At 33.8% G+C, this 17,422-nt stretch overlaps 1 protein-coding gene across 1 annotated transcript; it reads right to left on the reverse strand.

Annotated features, from left to right (window-relative positions):
• Nucleotides 1-7,451: 7,451 nt before the first annotated feature.
• Nucleotides 7,452-8,413, reverse strand: LOC131876253 (disease resistance protein RPV1-like). Its single transcript, XM_059221152.1, has 2 exons — nucleotides 7,948-8,413; nucleotides 7,452-7,861 (listed from the first exon to the last, which is right to left on the reverse strand). Exons 1-2 carry the CDS (start codon nucleotides 8,411-8,413, stop codon nucleotides 7,452-7,454), a joined length of 876 nt encoding a protein of 291 aa, XP_059077135.1.
• Between the last annotated feature and the right edge of the window lie 9,009 nt (nucleotides 8,414-17,422).

Below are 17,422 nucleotides of genomic sequence, written 5' to 3' on the forward strand. Positions count from 1 at the left end.
CCATGAAGTAGATGGAATCTCTATTTCTAGATCTCCCAGAGATGGAAAGGCCACCCTATGACATGATTTCCATGTCAAAATTGAGGACAATCTGTCTAATATGTCCTAACTTAGGGGAAGAGCACCAATAGCTGAGCACTCTAACTTCGCGCTTCTCAAAATCTTACGTGGAAATTTCAAATCAATCCCAATTTTTTAGAGTAGCTTACTTGGCAAGTCCCCTGCTTATAACTAAGCTTTCAGCACCACATCATCAAGTATGGTGCCACATCATCATCATTTTTGCCAAGGTGTCCAAACCAACCAAAAAACAAAGTGAGACCAATATGCATGCAAAAAAGGCCCCAATAGTTGCGCAACTGATATGGCATCACCTGATTAGTTACTTTTTACAATATTAGTACATTTCCTAACAACTATTGGTACATTTGCTAACAACTATTGGTACATTTCCTAACAAAAATTGATATTTTATGTTTCAAACAATAGGTTTTATTTCTTCAATTTTTGGAACTAAAGGTATCAACAACCCTCACAAAAATTGGTACGTGCTCAACTATTGGTGCTCTTCCCCTAATCAAAATAGAGGATTCATTTTGTGGATTTCAATATCTAGGCTACATTAGACTGTGCTTCTTTGACATGTTGAAGCAATTGCCAACGTTGCAGAAGATCGAGAATTTGAAACGCTTGGAAATCCTCAAGTGCCCCAACATAGACAAGTTTTCAGAGGAATTTGGCAAGGGAGGAGCACTTCCCAAGGTAGAGGAACTTGTAATGGTAGAGGTGGAGAAGATAGAGAAGCTACCAATATCAAAAGAAGGATCACTACCTTCACTCAAAATATTTATACTAATGAAGTGTGAAGCATTGCAAAGGTTGCCACAGTGTTTTTGGAATTTGAAAAGTGTAAAGAATATACGAGTGTATGGTTGTTCAAAGGTTCAATTTGTGATGGCAGTGAAGAAAATTTTATCAAAACAAAGAGCAAGGTGCAAACAATAACATTATCAAGCAAGGAAATTCAGACATTGGAAAAGTGTTTCTATGATATCTTGTGACGAGGTGAATGCTTTTTTTACAGCGAGGTATTTCAGCTTTTGGATGAAATTGACGGATTTTGGTCTTTCTATCGTCTAGTGGAAAATAATTTTGTATAAAACATGTTGTATAGAAGTTATATTTATTTGAAACTAATATATCTAATTTTAAGAAGAAAAATATTTATTTATTTTGTTTTGATTTGTCAAATTTCATAATATAATGTGTTCTTTCAAACTAGTCCATTATGCTAGGCACCTTGTTAGTTTGAATTATATTGTATAGCTTAGATTTGTCAATGTAATTGGGCACATGATGTGATCTAATATGTACTATTCAAAATGTATCTTTTGCTCTTAATATATTTTTTCTCAAAGTTAGTTACAGTATCTTGTCAATTTGTGCATTCAAACACTTGGGCTAAGTGACTAAGGAGATTTATTTATAACCATACCTAGTTTATTAATATGAGAATTAGGAATGTAGACACCTAAAATTGTTCCAGTCTAATTAAATAAATATTTATTTATATAATTATTTTTTCCTAAGTCCTCTATTAATTATTTAAATTTTTATTTACTTAATTAATTCTTTTATCCTTTTCTTGCTTTTTCCTAATTAAAATAATTTTTTTTATTTATTTAAATATCTCTCTTCCTAATTTAAATAAATATTTTTATTTCTTTAATATCCCTGCTCTTAATTTAAATAAATACTTTTGTTTATTTAAATACCTCGTTTCCCAAATTAAATAATAATTTATATATTTAATTCGCCCCAACTCTTATATTAATTAAATAAATTTTTATTTATTGAATTAATTCATTAACTTTTTACATCCATGACAAGTGATATTCCATTTCTTAATTTACCTTTAACCAGCTCTCTAATGTTTTTTTATTTCCTATACCTACCCTCTAATTTGAGTCAACCATTTATCCCTCCACCACTTAATCCTAGTCCTCCATTTTAAGGGTGTTTTGTATAAAAGAGACCTGCTTCCCTCTCTTTTCATATCTAAGAAAGCAAGTAACTACACTTTGTTGGATTTTACAACCACATTCCATTATCTATCATGCTCTTGTGTACACAAAATTTGAGAGAAACCATAACACATCAAGCAAGATCAATGGAAATGGAAAGACAATGAAGACAAGCCCTTGGAGCATGCTTATAGTATAATACTTCTATCTTATTTTCATGTTTGCCTGTTACTAGGACCTTCATTGGTTTTATGTTGGATGCATTGTAGAACTAGGTTTAGTCGTTGAATCTCATAGGTTTTACAATTATTTTGGTTTCCAATTTTAACATAAACATTTTGGCATGCTTAGTGGAACACTAGTCCCTAGTTTTTGACATTTTATTGTTGTTTAAGTGATTGTAGGTTCGCATATTTGAAATTTGTTATGATTTTTCAGGTTTGTCATGTGTGTGGTCTATTCTATCGTGACTATGGTTATGTCCAATCTATAAGTTTTCTAACATGTTTTTATAGGTTCTTGGTGTAATTGTCACATTTTTGTCGCATCTAGGGTTCTTAGAATTTTTTACAATTTTTAGTAATTTCTATTTTTATCATGTCTACAGTCAGTTTTGATGTGTTTTTGCAGGTTTTCGATGCACCTGTGGTACTTTATGCTACAATTTTGTTGTTCTTAATGCATTTATGTTAGATCTTAACTCCTTTTTGTGATTTTCTACCACGTTTTGATTCTATCATTTTTTGAGTAGCAGGTTTCTCGTACGTTTTTGTCAAGTTCTATCATGTCTACGATATTTTTTGTTGTATATATGGTTCTATTCTTTTCTATTTCTACTAACTCCTAATGCATTTTTTCTTTGTTTTGTCATGTCTGTGTTCTACAAGTTGGTCGAGGTTTGAATTATAAAAATAAATTGTAGAAGCCCCTTTTGAAATAATTTTGTGATCTAATCTCTTTGGTTGCAGGGTCGGGTATTTTTAAAAACTACTAATGCATTTGTGCTTGTAGGGGTAGTATAGGAGATTGCTTGTCCTTTTAAAAAGAACAACTTGCTTGAAGTGTTTGGGGCACTTGCCCAATCTGTTGTAGAACCCTAGGTATTCAACGAAAGTATCCTCTCCTCTTGCCTTCATGGATCTTAGGTGTCAGAGAAATCATTGAGCATCTCTTTTTATTTTTTATTTTTAGAGAGTTTTCTCTAAGAGCGACTCAAGTGGTAATTTCCTCAAGTCCTCTATATAAATAAGGATTAAGATGAAAGTCAAAATCCCACTGGCATTAGCCTTTGTTGTGCTTTTCAATTTGAAAAAGAGTTTCTATACTCTAAGTAAGGGTGGTTTGGATTCCTGCAGGGTATTGGTAAACCTAGAGTGTGACTAAAAAAACATAGTAGTGGCCCACCTTATTTTGATCGAACATTGCGGTAATTTCAATGCAAGGGCATAACTAGTTTTGCCTCCAAAATACTCACCATATTTTTATTCAAAAAATGACCTCCTAATACATGCAATCTATGTGTGTGTGGAAATTATTAAAATGAATTCAGTTGTATGGGATGGAAGAATAGGTGGGGCCAACAAACATTGTGTCAATTCTAATTTCAAGATTTGGTGTTTACAAGGTTTTTGATAGATGATGATGCTTATTAGCTCAGTGTTGCATGTTATGGACTATCTAAAATTTAATGATTAGGTGCTCTTTTCTATAGTTGAAGGCTTGTGTTGTTCATACTATCTTTCTACTTTTGGTTATTTGTGTAAGGTTTCTTATCATTATTCTTAGTTTTACTCTTTCCAAATGACATAAGTCAATTTGCGTAAACAATAAAGGGAAAAGGAGATGGCCTATCTAGACTCTACCATTGAAAATTTGAAGTTAAAAATTTGTAAAAATGAAGAAACTAAAAAATAACTCAAAGAAAAACTACAACAATCAAATTTTTTTTGTAAAAGATTTAATAGCTCGAATGACATTTGTACCTATTTGTTCTACAAATATCCCGGTGAGATTCCATATCCTGTTCTATAACCGAACCTACCAATATATTTGAGGGGGCCCAGCAGCTTCAGAGTTTACACAGCAGCTTCAGTTCGAGTAGATTCGGTGCCAGGGGGGGGGACAGTTGATTACCCCGCAACGGGGAAGGACGTTATAAAGCCAGCCCGCTTAGAATTGTACGGCCCCCTAGGGGTGGGTGGGAGGAGGCTATGGGCGATTCTATAATTATTTTAGCAGCCCCTTACTCCCCTTACTCTAGCAGGTTCTTTAGAGGAATACCAAGGGAATACCTTTCTACCTAATCTTTAGGTCCCTAGTTCAGTCTTGGTTTTCCCTGGTCAACATTTGCTTCATCGAAAGTGACTGTTTACCCGTACCTCCGTTTAGCCTGTAGCCCGAGATTTTACCCCGTACCCCCTACATTTTAGCCCGAGATAAAATAGAAGGATCAAACATTGAATAGTTGGATAGATACATTGGTAAATGAATCTTATGGACAAATAAAATTTGATTGTAAATATAAATGACAAGCTATTAATGTATATCAAATCATGAATCATTTTTTTAATCTAATAATTACATGATTATTATATATAACTTAAATAAATGTAAAACAATTTTAATTTTTTAATTTATTCAATGCTCATTCCATTCTGCCCATGAGGTAGGTTTGAGCGACTGGCCTTTATTGTTTCTATCCACCCTTCTGACTTTTTATATTCAAATACCCAAAAATGTGCAGAAAATTACAACCCTGGAAAATTCATGATAACAGGCTTAGCCGTTGGAGAAGGGGAGGGATATTATTTGGAACACATTTCCTCAAGCATGGCTTTCACACGTAGTCTCGTGAAGCAGAGAAAACTGGTCCCTGCACGACCAAAGAAGCTTAGTGATCATCATTTTAGTGGACGAAACAACAAAAACAAAGTAGTCAGTAAGCAAAGGGAATCAAATTTGTTATTTACAAAGTTCTATTATGCCTCGCCTTGTCAAATTGATTTGTTTCTATAGGTTATTTTCAAAGATGTTTCTATAGGTTATTTTCTTTACTTACTAAATAATTTTCTTGTCTAACGAGGTCTCTCTGAAATATCAAATGCTGAGATGATGTTTAACTTTTCAGACAAGCTAGTGGATTACTCTGCTTATCTAGCAAGACCTTTCGCTCCTATTGGTTTGTATTTTGCTTTTCTTTCCCTGAGAGAAAAACTTTCATTAGAATTCAACTTTCTCTCTAAGGTGTCTCAAAAATTGGTTATCATTGGTTCATCCCTAGAATGGTTGGTTACGCGATTCATTTGGCTATAAGTCATATTATTCAATACATCAATATTGCCATCAGATGCAGGAAAGAGTTGGATGCCCTTAAAGTCCTACTACTCAAAATTCAATCAACGAACATGAAAATGCAACAATATAGAAAATCTTTAAATTTAGACAGATTGAGTACATTGAAAGATATTAAATGAAATAAGAAATACAAACGATAAACTTGGAATTGTTTTAACACAAGCATATAATAATTCTTATTCATTCAAATTGATTACATGATGTGATCAATTGGTCAGAGATCAGGTATAAAGAAGGTATTACATTTGTTTCATTATATAAAGGTCTTAAACACATCTAAAATTTTTGAGAAATTTATCATGTAACTCTATATGCAAATTACAAACACAAATATTTATAATGTAAAAAAGAATTATCATGTAAAATCTATTTTTAACACATGCAAGACTATAGTTCTTCTCGTGTGATGTGGGACTAATTACAACTTATTCCAAAATTCTCCCACTTAATTTTGATCACTAATTGCTTCAAAAGAAAACTGAATATATCTGAAAAGAAAACTGAATATATCTGATTTTCAGATATTCTCTTTGTCAAGACGCCCGTCCCTATCAGTTCGTTGCTCCAGCCAAAAACCTCTCTTTCAAAAAAGGGTTTTCTCTTATTTGGTTTTGGTTGTCTCACAACTTATGAAATTCTCTCTTTTTGCCTAGTTGGCTACTATGTAAAAATTTGGGCCCTCTCCCACTTTAGCTAGTCTTAAACATAATTCAAAACATTGAATAACAAAAAATTGCATTAAAGTTCTAGTCAATGCTATATTATTGAACAATGTGTTACCACATGTACTAGTCCTAGATTGATTTATGTTGTGTGGTTTTATTCTATTGTCATGGTTTGAAATTGATGCAATACTTGACGATTGATTATCCTTTATCTTGTAAAATATACTTGAAAAACGTTTGCATTAAAATGTAGTGTATGGCTTTCTTTGAGGTGAGAAGTAAATAGTTTGGCTTATCTTAGATGCAAGTCAAGTTCATAGAAGGTTGTTGCGCATTTTCCTAGCCAAACTAGACAAGAAATGCAAGACGATGATGCTTGAGATGTAGAGATTGTGCTTTATATTTATCTATAATTAAAAAAATTTAAAATCTCTCTTGTGATTTTCTAGTTCCAATGATTTGCAAAATTTTTGTTGACCTATGATATAAATGTGTGTTTCTACTCATCCAACTCAATGATTTTGGTGTGTAAATTGGTGATATAACAACTTACGTTTTACAAATTTAAGATTAAGGGTATAATATAGGATTCTAAATTATATATATTAGGTTAAATTGTATGACACAAAACCTAGAAAAAACCAAAATAATATGGAAGACATTTTTTTCTAATAAATTTAAAAATGAATATTGTTTTATAAATCAAACTAATGAATATAAATATATTGCAATCTAATAAATATATAACATATACCAAAAATTATGTAAAATTCAAAAATACAAATGCTTCTCTTTAATAAGAAAAAAGATAAAGCTTTATCTTTAAATTAGGTTTAAATAAAGTACAACTCATTCTGAAATTGATTTCAATAAAAAAAAAATTCTTGTTGAATAACTATGTAATATTAAATAATTACGTACAATTATCATGAAATATATAACTCAAAATGAGAACTGTAGATTAAGTCACACTATATGACTAAAAATACACACAAATTTGAGTTATATAATATTATTTAAATTAACAAGACACATATTGAAGTTAATCAATCTTAGCACAATGTATAACAAAAAATTGTCAAATCACAATGATAAATTTATAATATATAAAGCTATATAAAATACAAGTATAAAAATATTAACTAGAAAACTTTTATTTTCAAATTACATATATTATTTTGAAATAATCTACAATTTTTATTAAACATAATATTAAAATTATTTATATACCACTATTTTGAATGAAATAATTTAGAACAATAAAATCGATTAATGCCAGCAAAAAGCTGAAACATCTCACTACACCAAAATTCACCGTACTAAAAAATGTTCACCCCGTTGAAGAATATCATGATAGCGCTCTTCTAATGTTTGAGTTTCTATCGTAGATAATGTTATTGTCTGCACATTAATCTTTGTCTTGATAAAGTTTTCTTCCTTTGTCATCACAAGTAGAACCTTTGAACAAGCATACACTCTTATCTTGTCTATACTCTTCAAATTCCAATAACACTGGTAGCATCCGCAATGCCTCACACTGCATTATTGTCAATGTTTTACGTGAAGGCGGTGCTCCTTCTTCCAATGTTGGCAGCTGCTTCATCTTCCTCAGCTTCACCACTGAAAATAGCTCCAACTTAGGAAATCCTCCCCTCTTGCCAAATTCCTCTGGAAACTTCTCAATCTTGGAGCACTCAATGATATGCAGGTGCTTTAGACTTGGAAGATTGTGCAAGTTAGGTAGTTGTTTCAACATGCCACAATCGAACAAACTAAGATAGCCTTGAAATTCAGAAATTGAATTTCTATCTGGAGTAACTGAGGACATGTTAAGAAATTTTTTCTCAATTTTGACATGGAAATTATGTCTTGTGGTAGGCTTTCCATACCCATAAGATGCATACATAGATATTCCACCTGCTTCATGATTCCCAATAGTCCTTTCTGAATTATATCACCATTATTATTAAGCCCCAACCTTTTTAGTTTGTTTAGGGTGCCCAAATCACTAATCGGAAGTCGATCCCTTCTGCACTTGTTCCATTGTATATTTGAAGAAGCAAATGCATCCAGGTACTCCAGGGACATAAGGCGTGAGATCCCATAAGGCATGCACTGCAGATGTTTGTAGAAACTAACGTCCAACAATTTTAGACAAGTCAACTTAGAAATGTCGGAGGGGAGTTGTGCAATATCAGATTGATAAAGATCTAATATTTGCAGGTTTTTAAGAGCAGTGACAGAGTTGGGCAGTCTCTTGAGTGGCACAAAGGAATACCCGAGGTAAACTAAACACTGCAAACATCCCATGTTTTTTGGCAACAACTGGAGGGCAGTCCGTGACAAATCCAAGACCCTGAGAGCGGTCATACTCCTAATCACTTCTTTTGGAATTTCCGTCAACAAAGGATTAGAAGAGAGTAGTAGGGAGTCGATATAAGGAACTCAGAACTCTTGTTAGAATGTGTAATCCCAACCCCCAACGAACCTGTAACTGCCATCATTGCAGACATTCAAGAAGCGGCAGCTCCAAGATTGAGAATTTCCAAATTCTCATTTATAAACCTTATCCTGACTCACTACAAATGTGATTTATTATGTTAACGGTAGCTCCTACCGTAGACCTTCTGAATAATACTCAATAATAGAGAAACTCATGAATATTTGTATGAGAAATGGCATTATAAATATAGATGCTTGAGTAGCGTAGACAACACACAGAAGTTTTGTTTTACATGTAAGAGGAGCAGCTCGTCTTATGTCTAAGTAGATTCTCATCCTATTTTCTTTGTGAGAGCAGAAGCTCCATTTTCTGTGAGTTCAGTTTTAATTGTAAGAGCAAGAGTTCTGTGGTTTTTTGTATTCTATTGAATATTAGTTGTTCATCTAATTTATTTGTGGCATGGCAGAAATATTGAGTCTATTTACCCGATTTGAATGATCATGTATCTATTAAGATTTTATTTCTATTGTATGGAAAAGAGAAAGAGCTGAAGCTCTATAATTTTCACTTAAGGTTGTGTGTCAGCTAGTTATTTGCATTATCTCCCTTGTGTTTTACCTTCATTTGGTATCAGAGCCAAGTCAACGGCATCTTCTTCTAACACAAGTCTTACAAATCCCCAGATTCCCCAGTTTAATGGTAAGAATTATGAGTATTGTTCAATTTCAATGAGGTCTTTGTTTTTCTCTCAAGATATATGGGAGCTTGTACAAAATGGATTTGTTGAACCTGCAGATACAGTAGCGTTTGAAGCACTACCTCAAGCACAGAATTGAAGGATAATAGAAAAAGAGATTCTAAGGCTCTTTTCTACATTCTTCAACCAGTACATGAAAGTATCTTTCCAAGAGTTGCAGTAGAAAGAAAATCAAAGCAAGCATGGGACATCCTTCAAACTGCATACCAAGGTATGGATAAAGTGAAAACAGAAAAATTACAAATTTTAAGAAGAGATTTCGAAACAATGTGTATGATGGAATCTAAGTCTATAGATTCATTTTTTACTCAAGTTATTGGACTAGTTAATCAAACTAGATCTCATGGTGAGATCCTTGAAGATAGAAGAATAGTTGAAAAGATTTTAAGGAGCCTAGTTACAAAGTTTGAATCTATTGTTGTGGCTATTGAAGAAACCAAAAATCTTATAGATGAACTCCATGCCTCTTTAATTTATCATGAGCATAGGATCAGTCGTTCTTCTAACTCTTCTTTAGAGCATGCTTTTAAGTTACAAGTTTCAATTAGTTATGCTAGAAGTAGAGGGAGATCTAACTTCAGAGGTAGAGGAAGAAATTCATACAGAGGTGGGCACCCTAGTGTATCAATTTAACATATTGATGAACCATGTATCTGAAAATGATTCCTATAGAACTAGCGAGCACAATGGCTGGTTACCCATGTGTCTTGGTAGATGGATCCTTTTTATATGGACTCAGTAATCAGTGAAGGTACTAAAGGAGAAGCACAAAATTCAATGAACAAAGCCTAGAGTAATGAATCAGAAAGTGTGTGCATAATAAATCAATTTCCCCATCATGGAGTTCGTGACTAGTATAAACCACTTGTTTGTGAGGTTTATGATAATTTAAAACCATTTTTGAAGTTCATGGCTAGTAGAAGCCACTTGTATGAAAGGTTCATGGTAAGTTGTAACCACTTATATGCAAGTTTGTGGTCATCTAAAACCACTTGTATGTGAAGTTTGTGATCACCTGAAACCACTTATATGTGAGGTTCGTGGTTAGCCAAAGCCACTTGAGTGTAGAGTTTATGGTCATCTAAAAACCATTTCAAAATTGTATTGGTTAGGGATAAGCTGCAAAATCCCAAGGTGATTATGATGAGGCAAAGTAAGTAAAATCAAGCAACACATTATAGCCCAGTTTAATAGAACTTGAATTTTGAAAAGAGAAAAGGTTTAAGATAACTAGAGATAAAGAGAAGATCATTGAAGAGAAGATGCATCCATTCTCGAAGGATAAACCAATGGTTTGTATTACTGTAGTAACAGTCGGAGGAAGATTTAAAAAATAGTTGTGATTAAGGGGGAGTGTTGGAAAATATAATCACAACTACCATCATGCATTCACATGTTGCCTGATAGAAGACAACTTGTAGCCTTATGAAGATATTTATCAACCTTATCTCCTATTCTACCTTCCAAAGCTTATCTTGTATTCTCATTAATATGAGAGGTTTTCCAGACCTTGAATTGGGAGCCATATTTATGATTTGACAAAAACCCATGTGACCACGCATTCGTAGTTGTTGGGTTTTCTATATATTGGTCACCTTTGTATACAGGAACTTACTCGTCCAAGAGTCCATCTCTATAGAGCTATCAGGAGAATGTAATTTTGTATGAGCAATAGCTCAAGCAATTGTAAAATGTAATGGTGTCTCAGTTTATTTTGAGCAATATGTATTTAATTTTGGAATAGGTGTAGTATCATGGGCATCCAAGAAGCAACCCATTGTAACTCTTTTATTAGCAGAGGTAGAGTATGTAGCAGCTATAGGAGCAACATGTCAAAAAATTTGGATGAGAAGAATATTATCAGATCTAAAGCATAATAGGAAGAAACAACACAGGTCTTTTGTGACAACAATTCAACAATTGCACAATCCAAGAATCTTGTATTTCATAAGAGAAGAAAGCACATAGACACAAGATACGATTTCATTAGGAAGGTAATTAACAATGGAGAAATGTATTTGGAATATTGTAGGTTTGAAGATAATTATGCAGATATTTTCACTAAGCCATTAGCAAAATAAAGTTTTGAATATCTATGAGATTGTTTGGGTATCCTAAGTGGTGATGGTTTTGATGAAGAGGGAGTTTTGGAATGTGTAATCCCAACCCCCAATGAACCTGTAACTGACATTTAAGGAGCGATAGCTTCAAGATTGAGAATTTTAAAATTCTCATTTATAAACCTTATCTCTATCTACAAACCTTATCCTGATTCATTGCAAATTTGATTTATTATGTTGATAGTAGCTCCTACGTAGACCTTCTCAATAATTCTCAATAATAGCGCAACTCATCAATATTTGTATGAGAAATGGCATTATAAATATAGATGCTTGGGAAGCATAGACAACACATAGAAGAAACAAATAGAAGTTTTATTTTACATGTAAGAGCATAAGCTTGTCTAATGTTTAAGTAGATTCTCAGTCTATTTTCTTTGTGAGAGCAGAAGCTCCATTTTTTGTGAGTTCAGTTTTAATTGTAAGAGCAAGAGTTTATTTTTATTTTTTATGTTCTATTGAATATTAACTGTTCATCTAATTTATTTGTGGCATGGTAGAAATATTTTATGAGTCTACTTAATTGATTTGAATGATCATGTATCTATTAATCTTTTCTTTCTATTGTATGGCAAATAGAAAGAGCTGAATCTCTATAATGTTCACTGAAGTTTGTGTGTCAGTTAGTTATTTGCATTAGCTCCCTTGTGTTTTACCTTCAATTCTTTAGGAACCCTAGTCAAATTGTTGTCTTCTAATGAAATTCTGATATGTCCTACACAATCAACCATAGGAAACTATTGTAAGCCTTTCCTTTCTTGGAAGAAGCATTTTTCTCCCTTCTTAGCAATTTGTTGTGCTAAGTCATGCAAAATATCAAGTACCCTGAAGAAGATTACCTTTCCATCATAATCCTTTTAGATTGGTTCAATAAGGCATCGATCTACTAACAGAATGATTTATGTGTCTACGATTTAAAGAGGATCCCTCTCGGCCACCAACCCTTCTCTAATCCAGTAGTCAATGACATCATTAGAATAAACATGACCTTTTGAGAAACCAGCAAGGCAGAGGAAGCACAACTGCAAGGAAATTCCATAGCCAACCACGCCGGCCAAAGCATCATAGCTTAGCATCAACCTACAATAAAATGAGCATGTAACATCATTCTACAACTTCTTGAGTGTCAATTCCCATTCATTTGACAAGCTAACACTTACCATTGCCTTCCTAATTACTTTAAGGTCTAACGGAAGGCCCCCATATTACTTGCCAAAAATTGTCGCTCTTTCTTGGTCAATGCTCATGTGAAAAATTTCATCATTGTGTGGAAAAGCATAGAAAGAAAACAATCTCCAACTATTATCCTCAGTCAAATCTTGCATTTTGATGAGCGATGAAGGTTGAACACCGAATTGTGAGAGCACATTGCTAGTTATGGAAGTGGCAATGATGATGTTATACTTGTGGTGTGGAGAGTGAGGCACACATAGCTCCTCTAATAGCAAGGCTGCACTTGTTTCCCAAATATCATCTAAAAATAGAGCAAATTTGTGCTTTCTCATGGATTCATTCAATGAAGTTTTCACATGGCCTTCCTCTCTACTGTCCAATCTTTCATTTACTTGAATAGTTATTTGTTTCATAAGATCATCTCGAATAGTATTGAAAGATGGATTCTATGAAACAGTAAGCCAAAGGATCAAATCATTGCGAAAGAGACTCTGTACCTGGTCACTACTGAAGACTCGTTTGAGTAGTAGAGTCTTACTGACCCCACCCTTCACAACTAGGTCGAAACGAGACACTTTTTTGTGCTGCTATGAATTGATTAGCTCTAGAAGTCTGTTTGATTCAGAATCTTGTCCCATAATGACTGCCTCCTCAATATACTTCTTGTTGGAAATGGCTGAACAAATGGATGGAAAGAGATGTTCAGATGTGTCGGCTAGTGCTAAAGTACGCAAATTAAGATATGTTGGAATGTGAAGTCCAAATTGGACTCTCAGCTAATAGTCGTTGAGTCATCATGGCTAGGCTACTAGCAGTGGCTGCATCATCATGGAGTACTCACTAGTAATAGAAAGCTTTGATAATTAAATTTCTATAAATAGTAATTTTGACATGTGTTATACATGCAGTTGTGTGAGTCATACTTATTATATCTAGTAAGTTGTATTCAAGTAGGACTCTGCAGCTCAGTTGTTTTAGGCTACTCAAAGTCATGTTTTGATAATCATTTTTGAGATTGTTGTAACTCTGTAACTCCTCAGAATCAATTCGAAACACAAAAATTGCTCGTGGTTTTTTTACTGGTATATTTTTATCGATTTTTTCCATGTAAATCTGTGTATTATGGGCTATTGTCCTTCTTTGCAAATTTTTTATACTTGTTATTTTTCTCACATTTGGTATCAGAGCATAGGTTATTTGTGTAGAAATTGTTTATTTTTAGAAGTGAGCGATGGCAGGAAATAGTGTTACCAAATTTTGTTGGCATTTTGAGTTTGTTGGTATTTTGCATAGAGATTGCATTAATGATATGTTATCATTGATGTCAATTGAACCGGTAATGGTATTCATGTTATTGCTGATATTGTTGTTTTTGATATTGGCTAGTAACCGGTAAGAAGAGCTTTGTGGAAGATGTTGTAAACTGGTATGTAAAGTTTGTGAGTTGAACCGGTGAATGGGTGTAAAGGGCTAAACCTTTCTATGTAATGTAACTGGTAAACCCTATCAGTTGTTAAACCCTAACCAGTCAAGTTTGATGGTTTATTATCTGATAAGTGGTAATGATGGAGACACGTGTGATCATTGAATGAGGATATGTTAAAATTGTTTTGGCACATTTGTTTTTTGTCTAAGGAAGGAGCAAAGTGGATTGCATCTAATGGACAATGAGTGATGAGTTACAAAGTCCGATGAAGCGGTGATCATGGAGTGGTTGGAATTTTATTGAAGAATGTGAAGAGATTGTTGTGATTTCTAATGGTCAAGATTGTACCAACTTGTTTCTAATCTCGATGATGAGAATTAGGTTTTTGTTGTGTTACCAACCTATTTGATTTCTATTTAAGGTCGATGAAGTTGTTTGTAAAGGTTGTTGGCAAGATTGATAGAAACCTATTGAGTGTGTAGTTGCCTAACCAGTGAATGGGTCTGCACTTTGAGTGAAGGCAGATTGAATCTTAGAAGGATCTAATCAAGCAAATGTAGTGCTACTCATACAGATCAAGAAAACCTGTTGTTTTCTAACAATTATAGCAGAAGTGAAATCCCTTAACCGAGTAAGCTCTAACAAGATTGGTTACTCATCATCCAGCGAGCTTACTCCTAATAGGGTATTATTCTTTTCATCAACGCATATTTGTAAATCCCTTAACCGGGTGATTCCTAACAAGAATTAGTTCTTAAAAGGACTTATTGTAAAGCTTTAACAGGCTTGGCTCCTAATAGGGCAAACTTTAGAAGAGTTCAGATAGATATCCTTGTAAGTCTCATCTCACCGTGGTTTTTACCTATCTGGGTTTTCCACGTATAAAATTTTGTGTCAAGTGGTGAATGTTTTTGTGGTTGTGATCTTATTTGTTGATTTGGTTAACTTCTAATAAGGCATGTTAAGTAGAAGCATTGAGAGTTAAATATATTGAGTTATGATTAAGCATTGTTGATGTTTACAAAATTGAAGTTGTTTACTGTTAAAGTTGTCATAATAGTTAAAACCGGTTGATGTCAAGTATTCTTATGAATATTGATCTTGACTGAGATATGTTTACTTTGTTTGACTGAGTTTGAGTTTGGGAACTTTGTATCAGTTTTTCAATATACTGATTCACCCCCCCTATCAATATTCTACCAGATACTTACTCTTTCATCATACCATCAATTGGTATCAGAGCATCTCATGTCCTCTTAATCTAAAAGCCTAACAGCTTGAGGAAAAGATCTTGTAGATCATGATGAAGAAAGAAGGTTCGAAGTTTAACAAAGATAATTATAGAATATGGAGTGATAGAATTAAGATTTACATTAAGAGTCTTGGTAGTTAGTATTGGGATCATATAGAAAATAAGTATACTACACCTACTGGACACCTAACTGATGATCAGAAGAAAGAACAACAAGAAAATCACCAAGCATTAGAAGCTATTATCACTTCACTGTCTGATGCTGAATATGTAGATGAAGTATGGAAGAAATTAGAAGAGATTTATAGCAGTGATGAACATGTTAGGATTTCCAAAGAGGAGAGTTTAACAAGAAAGTTTGACGATATGAGAATGTCTGAAGGTGAGAATATCTAGCAGTACGATCAAAGGATTAAAGAGATAGTTGGTGAGATAAAGAGTGTAGGAGGGAAACTGGAAGATGCCACAGTAATCAATAAGGTACTGAGAACCCTGCTACTGGTCTATGCTATCTGAGTTGTAGCTATTTAGGAGCTGAAATCCATTGACAAGACAAAGGTAACTCTTGACTCTATAATTGGCAAACTTATTGCTTTTGAACTAAATGGCTATGGTGGTAGTGTACACAAATCAGAATATGCATTTAGAGCTTCTATCTCTAACCCATCTGTGAGAAGAAGTAGAGATACCGACCAAAACTATGAATCTACATCCAACAGAGATGTTGAAGATGAAGACAACTTAGTGGAACTTGAAGCATTGTTGGCAAAATGGCTGCCTAGAGGCACTGGTAAATATAGAGGTAAGCTACCTTTAAAATGTTTTGCATGCAACAAGATTGGTCATATAGAAGAAAATTGCCCTAATGGTGAAAATGAATACAAGGGTAAAGGCCAGAGAGATTTTCTTGTAGCTATTGACAGTGGTATTACTGATGAAGAATCTGATGATGATGCTAGTGAAGATATTGTGTTTGTAGATATTAAGGAAGAAATATCAGATCAGAAGGCACTAGTATCCAAAATGGATAACTCTGATGATTGGATCATTGATAGTGGTTGTTCACATTACATGATCGGTGATTGGAGAAAATTTCTTTCCTTGAAGGAATTTGATGGTGGTGTTGTCAGATTTGGCAATGACTCACCCTGTATGGTTAAAGGTAAGGGAGTTATTTCTCTTAATGGGAAGAGCAGTGCTAACGATGTCTATTGGGTTGAAGGCCTAAAGCACAATCTTTTAAGTGTGGCAAAACTCAATGATAGAGGATACCCACTGGAGTTTAGAAATGGAATGTGCAAAATCATTGACAACAAAGGTGAATTGATTGCAACCGGGAAACAAACCAGAGGTAATCTATTTCATCTCAATCCTAAAGTTAGCAACTATTTGATTGCAAAAATAGATGATAGCTGGCTTTGGCATAGGAGATTTTGTCATATAAATTTTGACAATATTGTTAAAGTAAGCAAGTCTAAGACAGTAAGAGGTCTGCCTCAACTAAACAAACCAGTTAATGTTCTTTGTAAAGAATTTCAACTAGGAAAGATGACTTCTTCAACTTTTAAGAGAAAGTCCTTCTTAGCAAAGAACTTGTTAGATTTGGTTCATACAGATCTACATGGACCAATAAGAACGAGAAGCATTCAAGGTGACATATACTTCATGATCTTCACTAATGATTGTTCAAGGATGATGTGGGTCACATTCTTGAAGGCTAAGAATGAAGCTTTTGGTAAATTCAAGGCATTCAGAGCCTTAGCTGAGAAAGAGAGTGGCAAAAAGATAAAATGTCTAAGACCAAATCAAGGCGGTGAATTCACTTCTATGGAATTCACTAAGTATTGTGATGATAATGGTATCAAGCAACAACTTTTTGCACCAAGGACAACACAGTAGAATGGTATAGCAAAGAGAAACAATCGATCGGTGGTTGAAGCTACTAGGACTATGTTGATACAAGGAGGTGTAACAAAAACATTTTGGAAAGAAGTTGTAAGTATAATTGTCTACACAATGAACCAAGTTTTGGTGAAAAGAGGTAAGGACAAGACCCCATATGAGTACTAGAATGGGAGATCACCTGATGTTAGCTATTTTAAGATATTTGGAAGAAAATGTTTTATTAAAAGAGGTGATTACATAAGAAAGTTTAAATCTAAGAGTGACAAAGGCATATTTCTTGGCTATTCCACCAAGAGTAAGGCC

The sequence above is a fragment of the Cryptomeria japonica genome, chromosome 5, assembly GCF_030272615.1.
Source record: "Cryptomeria japonica chromosome 5, Sugi_1.0, whole genome shotgun sequence".
Lineage (NCBI taxonomy): Eukaryota > Viridiplantae > Streptophyta > Pinopsida > Cupressales > Cupressaceae > Cryptomeria > Cryptomeria japonica.